The 12,188-nt window shown below is 33.1% G+C and overlaps 1 protein-coding gene across 1 annotated transcript in view; it reads right to left on the reverse strand.

The window, feature by feature from the left end:
- LOC113235752 overlaps positions 1 to 11,967 on the reverse strand; it is an 18,193-nt gene extending 6,226 nt beyond the window's left edge. Inside the window, exons 1-2 of the mRNA XM_026471640.1 lie at positions 11,932 to 11,967; positions 3,985 to 4,108 (exon numbers count right to left, since the gene is read on the reverse strand). Of these exons, the coding sequence (XP_026327425.1) occupies positions 3,985 to 4,034 (50 nt within the window). The 5' untranslated portion in view covers positions 4,035 to 4,108; positions 11,932 to 11,967. The remainder of the gene's footprint in view (positions 1 to 3,984; positions 4,109 to 11,931) is intronic.
- Positions 11,968 to 12,188: the final 221 nt, after the last annotated feature.

The raw sequence follows: 12,188 nt of genomic DNA on the forward strand, positions 1-12,188 counted from the left end.
TTAACCCTAATTGCAGCAATACTCTTAAACGTACTTGATCCCTAGACTCTTTTGATGTGTGTAATAATGATCTCAGAAAATGTAAATAAACTCGATTTAGATCCGAATAATAATCTCAGTACAGTGTACTAAAAAAACCGACCTCGTATCCCCTAGTTTGCCACCCTTGTATTTTCTACAAACGCAGAAAAGAAGACGCGCGACCGGAGCCGGCCCCGACACGGTATAACGTGAATCACCCTTTATCTTAACAAACGTAATCGACATTTTTAGTTAAATTGAGTTATTAACATACCTCAAATCTGTGAAACTAGATCTACAACCCCCTATAAGCCGTTTTTTAATATCTTATTTAGTTTCAATTTTATTGTTAGGCAAAATCAGAGTAATTGACAATTTTGGAAAACAAAATTAGGTGTCAATATCTTTGTTAGCAGTAGAGCTCCTTGTGAAACAGTTCGTCCAGTGAAGTACTCCCCACCTTACCTATTTTTGCCGCCAAGCAGTAATGTCTAATGTCATTACGGTGTTCCGGTTTTGAAGGTTTTTTTGTATATTCGTAACTTCCCTCCAACAGGGTGGTCGAAGCAGTAGATTAGCGGATTATGACATACCATAATCCTTTACACACATACACATAAAAGTATATGTTTATATATGTTTACACTTTATATATACGTTATATATATATATATATATTTAAGTTGTACGTTTATGGAATGTGGTCGGTCATCCTTCAGACACATTTCGTGTTTGATGATTTCCACTTCACAATGTCCTGTTTTCATTATTACTATGCTTTCTACATTATTTTCATTAATTTATTCAGTTTATATGTTACCCTTCACCATTGTTGTCTAATTACATTTTCGTTTATTTATAAAATTGCAGAGTATATATTTTACACATAATTTATATAAATTATACAATATGTAATTTACATAGTTTTCTTAGGCTTTTTTTAAGGGTGCTGGTGAAATTACAGACACATGGGACTTGTCAACTTAAGTCTCGGGGTGATGGGTGCAGTGGCAGTGGCACTCAGATCTTTGCGATTTAAATATCTGAGTGGCACTGCAACTGTTACGGACAGGCATGTAGCTTACAATCAGGCACACGACTTGCACGTCCCATCACTTGATATTATTAAAAAAAGAAATCTCCAAGTTACCATAATTCCAAATGGGTGGTCGTAACTAACGCATCCTCTCGGTCGGTATTATGCACCTTATATAAAGGTATAAAATGGCATACTGGATAGTGTGTATAGATGTATTATTGAAATAATAACGCAAGCCTACGGAGCCTAATTCCCACATTTGGTGTAATAACGTCACATCTGCAATGTGACAACTTATCGTTAGTCGATAACTTTTTACTTAAAAATTTGTACTTATGTCATTGACTTACAATTATATGGACGTCGGGTCCGTGCTAAAAAATGTCCGAACTTATAGGGCGTTAAAATCGTATACAGAGCGTCATTCCCGCTTTAGTCTTCGTTTGTTCGACTGACAGCTCAATGATGCCGTATTGTGTAGTAAAACCTTGTAAAAATTACTCAACTAAAGCCAATAAAACAGGATGGTATATCATATTTTCAGTAAGTACTACATTGTGTTATCATAGTTATCATTTGAAAGTGTTATTTTATGCACTAGTATATATAGTATTTAATTTATATTTAAATTAATCGTTAATATAAATTACAAAGGCAATCAAAATAAACAAATAGCTAACTGTCTCTTTCCGACTCATAGCTTGCGTAAAAGACTGAACGAGACCCAACACGTCGATTTCAATTGTTTCAAACACAAGCGTTTGAAATATTTAGAACAAAAATTTCATAGAGTCACTTTGATGCTAATGAATGAATGAATGAATGAAATAATTTATTATCAGACTTACAATAATTACAAGTCCATATATTGTTAGTAAATACTTATACACTATGTTAGTAAAACTTAAAATTTTCGTTCTCTTGGATGTGAATGGACATCCAATGTTTTAAAATTGGACTGTCCATCCAATGTTATTATTAAAATATTTTTTAATACATGTTAGTAATACTTTCAAATATTGTTGTACTCTTTCTACGGCTTGGGGTTACGAATCAGAAGACCGAAAATACATTTGCCCGAAATAACGTTTGCATGAATTTCCATAATCCCGAAAGTATTTTTTTAGGTTTTTTTTTAGAATATTACAAAACAAACCTAATTAATGTCCACTTGCACTAAACTTAAGTATGTCTTAAATCAATGCTTAAATTGATAAGACACTCTTAACACAATGTATTAAGAGTGTCTTTTGCATTGCAATTTTTGGCTTAAGACGTACCTAGGTTTAGTGCAAGTGGACATTAGTCTTTTCTTTGTAATAAGCATCCAAAACTCCCTAAAGCATAACGGTTTTATTATGAATCGGTTTTCAGGATTATGAAAATTTGGCTTTACGTTGAATTTGAATTTAAAAAAATAAAAACATCAGTACATTTCTTATGGCATGGCATAATAAATGTATTTATTTCAGTTTTCCTCGAGATCCTTTACTTTGATCACTATGGAGAAAACAATAGCTGAATCGCGACGAGAAGAACATTTTATCCCGAAAATATACAAATTTGTTTGCTCGGTTCATTTCAGACAATCGGGTATGTACATAACCAGCAAAGGCTTACGAAAATTAAAAAAAACAGCTTTGCCCACATTGCTAGTAAGAACTGGTTTTTGGTGCCTAGGCATTATATTAAATTTATATTAAAGCTTTGGTATGTGATTACATCAATGAGTGAACTGTGCATAGAAAGGAGATAATACAGGAATTTATCCAGTAAACATAGCTTGAACTTAAGGAGAAAGTGACAAGACAGATAACATCTTACACCGCCAAAATGCATTAAATATCAAAAGTTGGATGAATGACAAAATATACCAACTTAAGAAACAAAGAAGGTAATTGAAGCAGACTGACACTGCAAATTAAATAGGATTTTTAAAAAGTTTAAGCAATTTGTAGCTTTCACATGCAAACAATGCATAATAATACAAATAGTACAACCTTGATAGCCAAACGGTTTGCACTGTGGGCACTGGATGAGAAGTACCCGGGTTCGATACCGGTAGGATCAATTTAACAAGTTAACTTTTCTAAATGGTTCTGGTCTTGGTATTCTATTGTAAGACAATCACTTGGTCTAAACTAGGAAACTCTCTGTACATACTCCCCATGAGTATCAGAGCAACATAATCCCAGAGCAGAACCAATTTACAAAAGTTCATTTCCCAAATTGGTTCTACCGGGAATCGAACCTGGGACCAAGAACGATGGAGTTTATTTCGGGGTACAACTCAGAACACCCAGGCCAAAACAACTTTCGAAAAGTTCACATTTAGTTTTATAGTTGATTGAGCTGATTTTTTACGGTTTTCAAAAAAAATTTCAAATAACTCGAGAAATCGGGTATGAGAATTCTCGAAAGTCAAGAAAAAAAATCAAACACCCTAGCTCGTAATTAATGGCATTGTATAAAATTCAACATTCACATATAAAATTTATTTATAAATAATAAAGGCTACATTATACCTGTGTTCAAGTACTTTTCACTAGAAGCTACATATGGTGCACTTTGGTAAGTTTCCAGTAGAAGCTGAATGTGGTGTTTTTTTGCGCCTTTCAATTGTTGCAAACAAAATTAGATAGTACTGCGATGACAAAACAATTTAAATTCAACGTTTTAGCTTTTTCATATTCCTTTACATGTCACTACGTTTAAATAAGTTGACTTGGGACATTTTTTTCGTGGTTTTTGTATTAGATCCGTTGTCCATTTATTTGTAAGTCAATGACTTACGTAATTGGTTTCATGTAATTCGTATTATTTTTAAGACTTTAATATGATATAATATCTGACGTATATATATGATCAAATGTGGCTTTATTATCCCAAGGGTATGTATTAGGTATAAAATTTATTATTCGTACCTCTGCAGAAAGTCCAAAGCCCATCCAAAGCAGTTGCAAATATAGCACATGGTAAGCTAATCACGATAAATAGATGAATAATTGGATCATAGTTTGGTACACTTTTTAGGCATGCGTAACTTCTCTGAAAATAAACATAACCATTTATTTGACGACCTCAAATACCCTCGGTCAGTAGAGCTCCTTGTGAAAGAGTACATCCAGGGAAGTTTGACTATTTCTGCGTCTTAATGATAATGTGAGCATTCCTGGTGAAATTACAGGCACATGAGACTTGTCAATTTATGTCTCTGGTTGACGGGCGCAGCGGCATTGTCCCTCAGATCTTTGCGATTTAAGGTTCCGAGTGGCACTGCAACTGTTATGGACAGGCGTGTCGCTTACAACCAGGTACACGACTTGTTCGTGCAGTCGCTTGGTATCATAAAAAAAGAAGGTCCCGAGTTCGATTTACGGTAGGACGAACTTGGGAAATTAATTTATGTAAATTGGCTCTCGTCTGGGTCCCTCGGAGTCCGTTACTCTGGTACTCATAGCACAGGTAATGCACTAATATGAGACCAGGTTATTGGTGTAGTTGTCTGGCACATTATTATTATTGCGTATTCGTATAATTCTGTCCTCCGTTTTTACGTAATTAGTAACTACCTAACCAGCCATTACCTGGACAGACGGTGGGTTAGTTTTGACGTCTGTTGGAAAAAATTAAATGAAAATATTGTGGAATACATATATGGGTGTACATATTTTATATTCGAAGGTCATATAACTAGTGTAATTTGTTTATGTTATGGGTTATAACAATCCAAATAACCATTTTATTAAAATATTTTCGAAGAAAATACCTCTATGAGCTATACTAAGTAATTTTATAGCCTTAACTACCCCATACACGAAATATTGGATTAATTGGCTTAATTATTATATCGCCTTCACGATGAAAGCTGTATATTGAAAAAGGTTTTTAATTTGAACCGAAGAATTCCCAATCTGCTTTAAACCAGGCAGTGGAAATGTTCTAATTTTTATCCTTTTTTATATGTTTAGGATATACAGAGTGTAATCGTTAAGTGTGCCCAGGCGATTGTTCCGTTTATATAAATATTAAAAAACTTTAAACTGATATCGAAAGTACGTAGTAAGTACATTATCCAATTAGTAAAACGACATCAATAACTTTTTAAAAATAAAACTTAAACGAAACATTCAAAATTTTTTAAATTATAATGTCATTCATAGAGAGGTTTTAGTTGACCTCTTGGAATGGTAACAATAACTTTAAAGAAAACAAAACTGTTATAAATAAAGTTATAAAACTATCTTTTAATAGAATAATAACGCACTCGCACGCACGCACGTAAATTGATAGTTAAAATATTTTAATGTCACAAACGGCAATATTAAATTTAATATAAATTTGCATGCTGTAACCAGTTAGGTGTGAGACTCTTTTTTTATAAATATGTATATTATAGCCTTGTAATCACACTTACTGTATATAAATTTTATAATGCACACACTCAACAATATAGCCCCGCACTAAGAAAACACTGTGTCGCGGGTGCCATGGATACACACAAACAGACAACCACAAATTACACCCAAACTCACGAGAGAAACAAATGTAGGCCATACAAATATTTCTCCCGGTCCGGGAATCGAACCTGGGACCTCGGCGTGGCAGTCCGGCATGGTAACCGTTCAGCCACGAAGGCAGTTAAGATGAATAAAAACAAAGAGATGTTTATTTTTAAGTAAGTGTAAAGTTTTGTATTCAAAGCTATTGTTGTTGTTTGAAGCTAAAGCTTCTCTACAAAAGTTACATTAAGTATGAGAGCGTTTAACGTTAAAGTTTTGGATATTTCTGATGATATTTTTTAAAAGTTATTAATGTTGTTTTAGTCATTAGGTGACGTACTTTCGAGATCAGTTTAAAGGTTTTTGATATCTCTTATATTTACGGAATAATCGCCTTGGCACCCTTAACGATTACATCCTGTATAGGACGTGTAGATAGACACAGCTGTACTTAGATTGGCCAGTAATGACAAGTTATGGAGGATTAGAATGATAAAATAATTAGGTATAAATATAAAGGACAATTACTTAAACAATAAAAAAAAACTTAATAAATTATCCACAAATAAACCAGAACTGAAACACATTCGATACCCGATACTTTTATATGTGTGTGCCTCAATTTGACTGCAAAGGCAATAAAGACACATCGTGAGACATGAGCAAACAGCAAAATCAATAACTAAGACGGAAATCGCGTCGAACAAAAGTTTATCTTATGAAGAAATTGGTTTGCAGATTGCTTTTGAAATATCCGTTTAGAGTGTGAAACATTGTACAAATATATACAAAGTTTTTAACGAGTTATCGATATATCAAAAATCACTAGTATCATTGGTAAAATAGAGTCACATGTGTTAATACGTCAAAAGTGCTTTTGTTACATGAAAGTCATAAAAAAACACAATCACAACGTATTATGTGAAATTTTATAATACTATTTAGGCGCGCTTACCCACAGCGACTTTCAAAAAACGAAGTGAAGTAGGTATTAACTTTAAATACGTATATATTTATATTAAAGATGTAATATGTATATATAATATACGAGTATTACATTTTAATGATTAAATGCAAACGCGCGACTGCATCGATGCAATCGCATATAAATCGCAAGTAAGGCCTACATTTATTTCTCTCGTGAGTTTGGGTGTAATTTGTGGTTGTCTGTTTGTGTGTGTCCATGGCACCCGCGTCACAGTGTTTTCTTAGTGCGGGGCTATATTGTTGAGTGTGTGCGTTATTAAATTTATATACAGTAAGTGTGATTTACAAAGCTACATTATACATATTTATAAAAAAAGAGTCTCACACCTACCTGGTTACAGCATGCAAATTTATATTAAATTTAATATTGCCGTTTGTGACATTATCGCGCGTTTGTATCGATGTAGTCGCGCGCTTGCATCGCGTTTGCATCGCTGCTTAAAATCGTGTGCCACACGCACGCGATTTAATAATAAAATAAAGGTAGGCGATTAGGGACTGCATCACGTTTGCATCAATGCTAAAAGTCGTCATGTATAACCGCTCTAAAACTGCCGTCCACGAACTAAAACGCGTCTAAGTGACAAATGATCAAATATCCGTTTTAAATAACAAAGGATAGAGCACAAAATTATCTTTTAATAATCTCAGTACAGAATACTAAAAACACCGACCTCAAAAGTACGTGAAATACATACGTACATATAATTACCAAGTTTTATTGAAATCGGTTACCGGAAAGTGCACAAACCCGGATTCATCCCCTAGCGAACTATACTGGACTTGACACGGGAGATGATAAAAATCGGTTCTCACTACTCAAAGTATATTGAGAGAAAAACGCCTTGAATTGGAGAATATCAAAATCAACCATTAAAATAATTGCTCCTTATAATAAAATTTAGGCGCTATTTATAAAAATGAATCTTCTTGCGTGAACAGCCACCCTTAGAGGTGGCTAATTTTTTTCAAAATTAAATGGGACCACTATGAAAGTATATTTTCCAACATAGAAAGAATCATGAAAATCGGTTCACAAATACTGGAGTTATCGCGTAACAAACATACAAAAAAAAAAGTCGAATTGAGAGCGTCGACCTTTTTTTGAAGTCGGTTAAAAATAGTTAAAATTAGTTAACGTGTTCGACTTACCGGAACTTACCCTAATGATGCATAACTGAAATATCATTAAACAATTTCAATATTCCAAAACTGTAAAAAGTTGTAATTTTGCAGGCTTTATTACACCAAGCAAGGGTGCGAACATATTATGTCGTTGTCAAATATTTTCAATAAATTATACTTCATCGACATCTACCCATTATACGCATTAACCAAAATTTTAGCTTTCCGTAAATGGAATTATCCACATTGCACACATAAGTGCTTATGTAAATACACAGAACTATTTTATAATAGACGTATAAATTTATCTATGAAGTACTTAAACTTTTCACAACAAGCAAAACATTCAGTTAGATAACTATATGAAACTTAACATCAATTTGTTTTCTTTTTGCAAATTTTCTCACTAGCACTATGTCAGGTGTCAAACGCATATTTGTAGATGATGAATTGGTAAGAAATTCAATATTAGAAAGGCAGGGGTGTACGCAAAACAGAAAAATTTGGAACTCTGGTTTAGGCCATAACTTAGGTAGTTAGGATAGGTTTGGGAGTTTCATACGTTTTTAAAGAGTTGTGAATTTTCTTCGCCGTTACCGAGAGGTGTGGCTACTAAGCATTCACAAATGTACGTAACTTAGAAATTAAAGTCATAGGTGAATGCCACCGCAGGATTTCGAACCGTTGTGCCGTGCCGGCCTCTCAATTGAAAGGCATCCGTCCTCTCACTGAACACTAACTAGTGTTCGGATCGTAACACCACGCTGATAACTCGAATTTTGTCGACTTTGAGATGCCAATTTATACTAATATATCAAATTACTCATCTAATTTATATTAAATACAATATTAAGAAAATAATTTATTAGCATATGGCTGAAAATTAAAAGGTTTTGTAAAATATTTTGTAAATAATAAATATAGTGTTTACTTGTGAGATTTTTTTATTGAAGTGACGTACTTGGAACAACGTTCTATAACTGAAAATTAATATTATCAAATTTACATTGTCAGTAAGAAAACTAATACTTTAATACCCAGCCTTCAATAAAAATTTCTCACAAGTAAACACTATATTTATTATTTACTAGATTTTACAAAAAGTTATCGCAAGTTTCCCTTTTATAGGCTCTAGTGAAAAGTTGTAACTTTGAAGTTATCGTAGTGTTAATTTCCTGGTGTCGAATTTGTACTGTGTTATGAATTTTTTTTATGATGCTAAGTGAAGGGACGATCAAGTCGTGCGCCTGATGGTAAGCGACACGCCTGTCCATAACATATGCAGTGCCACTCCAAGCCTTAAATCTCAAAGAGACATAAGTTGACAAGACTCATGTGCCTGTATTTTCACCAACAATGTCTAGGTTAATATAAAAATAGGCAGATGCGATAATATAATATTAGCTTTACTATCACATTAAGTAAGAACCTGTAATAATAGTTCATAAGTGTAGGTACATAACTAAACAAAAACATGGTATGAGCTTCTGTGTTGAATAAACTTCAGCGACACCGGGATTGAAGAATTTTTTTTATTTCTTTTAATTATTTCGTTTATGGACAGTACTTAAAGAGTATAACAAGCACACAAAAATTTCCTTATTTTTGTTTGATTCAATATAAAATGTTCAATATAAATAATTGAATACTGTCAGTACGTTGTTGCTACTTCTCTATGGAGAAACAATAGGCGGCAACTACACAGAAAGCGTGGAAATCGCACAGTCAAGTCCGTAACTGGTTTTTTGAAATCCATTGAGTTAAATATATGTAAAATTGAAAGAAAATAAAAGCTTAAATGTTATTTCGTATTTTTATGTAACATTTAAAAGACGGCATAGTTTTTAAAACACGTTTTATAAGATTTTTATGTGTAATAAATGAAAATGAAAAAAAAAAATATATAAACTAACTTTTACTATATAGAAAGTTAAGTGACTTAAAAGAAGAAAAAATATACTCCCGGACACATCATTCGAGATACCTCGCATTTTTGTCGTAAAGGGCTAGAATACAAAAACAGTGTTATCGTCAATAAAAAAAGTTTTCCCCCGGTTTTGCAAATGCAAATTCCAAACAAGGACTTATGGAAAAGACGTTTAGTATACTAGTGTCAAAATTGTTTTTGATCAATCAAACATTGTTTAAGCTTAGGGCACTTAATACTGAAAATGCGTGGTGGCTCGAATCATGTGTCTGGAACTGTATATTTTAAGAAGCCGCTTCTATTCTATACTGAATGAACAGACAAACCTATGTAGGTTTAAGAGTGTGAAGACTAAATGTTTTTTGTCTTTGAAAAATAAAAAATTAAATCTCTCTCAATCTCTCTCTCAACGATAGGTAGCTATAGCCACACTTTGATTATATTTACGGGCAATAAAATTGTACTTTTATCGAAAGGATAATTCCTTTTCATTCTTTTAAACTTTATTTAGTTTTTCTTAAAATTCAAATTTGAGATTGGCTTAATTTGAACCCTTACCTTTTCAGTCGATCTTATTTTGTAAACGCTTGTGACCGTGACACTTGTAAATAAATATCAAATGCGACAGCATAGATTTGACTAAACATTAACACGAATTAAACTAAAACGTGGTTTAACAAAACCAGCCGTATAGTCACGTGCACGAAAATATACGTACATAACTAAATTACAATTATGTGTAATATAATATTTATTTTATTGAATATCATGATGACTACTATGGTACTTATCGAGTTCTTAGGTTTTCGCGATTGTTACACATAGGAAATAAAACTATTTTTCCGGATTTAAATAGCGTATATTTGTTTTTTTTAAACAAAGCGACGTTTCTGGCCCTTTACATATGGTAGTTACTCATTTTTTGCAATAAAAAAATACAATTTTAGTAGCAGTAGAGCTATTTGTGAAAGAGTTCAGGGTAGATGGAAGTAGTGCCACCGTACCTTTCTGCCGCCAAGCAGTAATGTGAGCATTACTGCGTTTCGGTTTTGAAGGTTAAGGGTGCTGGGGAAATTACTGGCACATGGGACTTGTCAATTATGTCTCAGGGTAACGGGCACAGTGGCAGTGTCCCTCAGATATTTGCGATTTAAAGCTCTGAGTGGCACTTCAACTGTGATGGTCAGGAGTGTCGCTTACCACCAGGTGTACGACTTGTTCGTCTCGTCATTTGGTATTATAAAAAAAAATATAAAGGTCGAATAATTTGACCCGTTAATGATTTGAATATAATAAATTATTTAAAAATCCAATATGAATTTAGTTACATGTATACATATTAATGCACGCAAATGTATGTAACATTTGAATCCAGTAACTTTTGACTCTTGCCCAATATTTTTGAACGTTCGCCAAAGGTTTCAGAGGTCTTTTGTCGAACAAAAATGAGAATAAATAATGTATGACAGCCATGCCAATAGTCTTTTGTGTGGCTCATTGCGTATGCAGTAGAGGGAATAGTCAAAATACCAAATTGTGTCTATTGTCTTTTAAATTAGTTACTGTAACCATTAAGTGTTGCCATCATTTAAATGCGTTTTTACTTTTATCGGTGAACGGATAATTCTAGCACCGCATCAGTGTAATGACTTACGGTTCTTTACGGAATAGAAAAGTGTATCTATATGTTCGTAATAAGTACTAGTTGATTGAATTTTGAAATGACACTCACCAAGCTTTCTTGGGCTATTTATATAAACAAGGATGACTAAAATAGCACTGGTCAATTTCTCAAAGACACACCTCAATATAATTTCAATTGTGCGCTAACCAGACGCGTATCAAAGGCAGTTTTATTTTGTTATACATTAGCCTTCCCATAGTATCTATTAGCAAATTTTAGATAATTAGTCGCATTATTGTCTATATGTAAAGTGTTAGTTATGTAGTGACATACCAATGGACAACATGAATTAAATGGAACTTTAGGCTAATTATATAAACAAAGATAACTCAAATAGCCCTGGTCAATTTCACAAAGATACACCTCAATACGAAGTCAATTGTGAGGTAACCAGACGCGTATCATAGGCAGTTTTATTTTCTTATACATTAGCCCTCCCTTGGTAGATCTTTTAGCAAATTTTAGATACGTTTGTCTTCAAGTAAAATGCTACTTATGTACTGACATACCAATGGACAACATGAATTAAATGGAACTTTAATGGTTTCTTGTTTGGTTATGGTAGACTTTAATTTCCATTACATTCTGCGTTACCGAATTAAAATGTTGTACGCTTATGTTATATTACTTTATGTATTTTACTTACAGTGGCTATGTGACCAATAATCATTTGTGAGGCCGATTTCTTATAAAAAACGAGCTTGCAGTATTTACAAAAATAAACAGTAACAATAATAAAAACAATTTAAAATAATTCGTGATTTTATATGCCGTCGCCCAAGAGTGCTGCTGTCAAAATTATGTCAAACAAATATCGTTAATAAAACGCGGAAAGAAAAACGTTCAGAATTTACTCTATGAAGTCATAATAAAAGTCTCCTTGAACGTGTTCCCAGTAATTAT

Source organism: Hyposmocoma kahamanoa, unplaced genomic scaffold (genome assembly GCF_003589595.1).
Source record: "Hyposmocoma kahamanoa isolate Upper Pololo Valley unplaced genomic scaffold, ASM358959v1 88, whole genome shotgun sequence".
NCBI lineage: Eukaryota > Metazoa > Arthropoda > Insecta > Lepidoptera > Cosmopterigidae > Hyposmocoma > Hyposmocoma kahamanoa.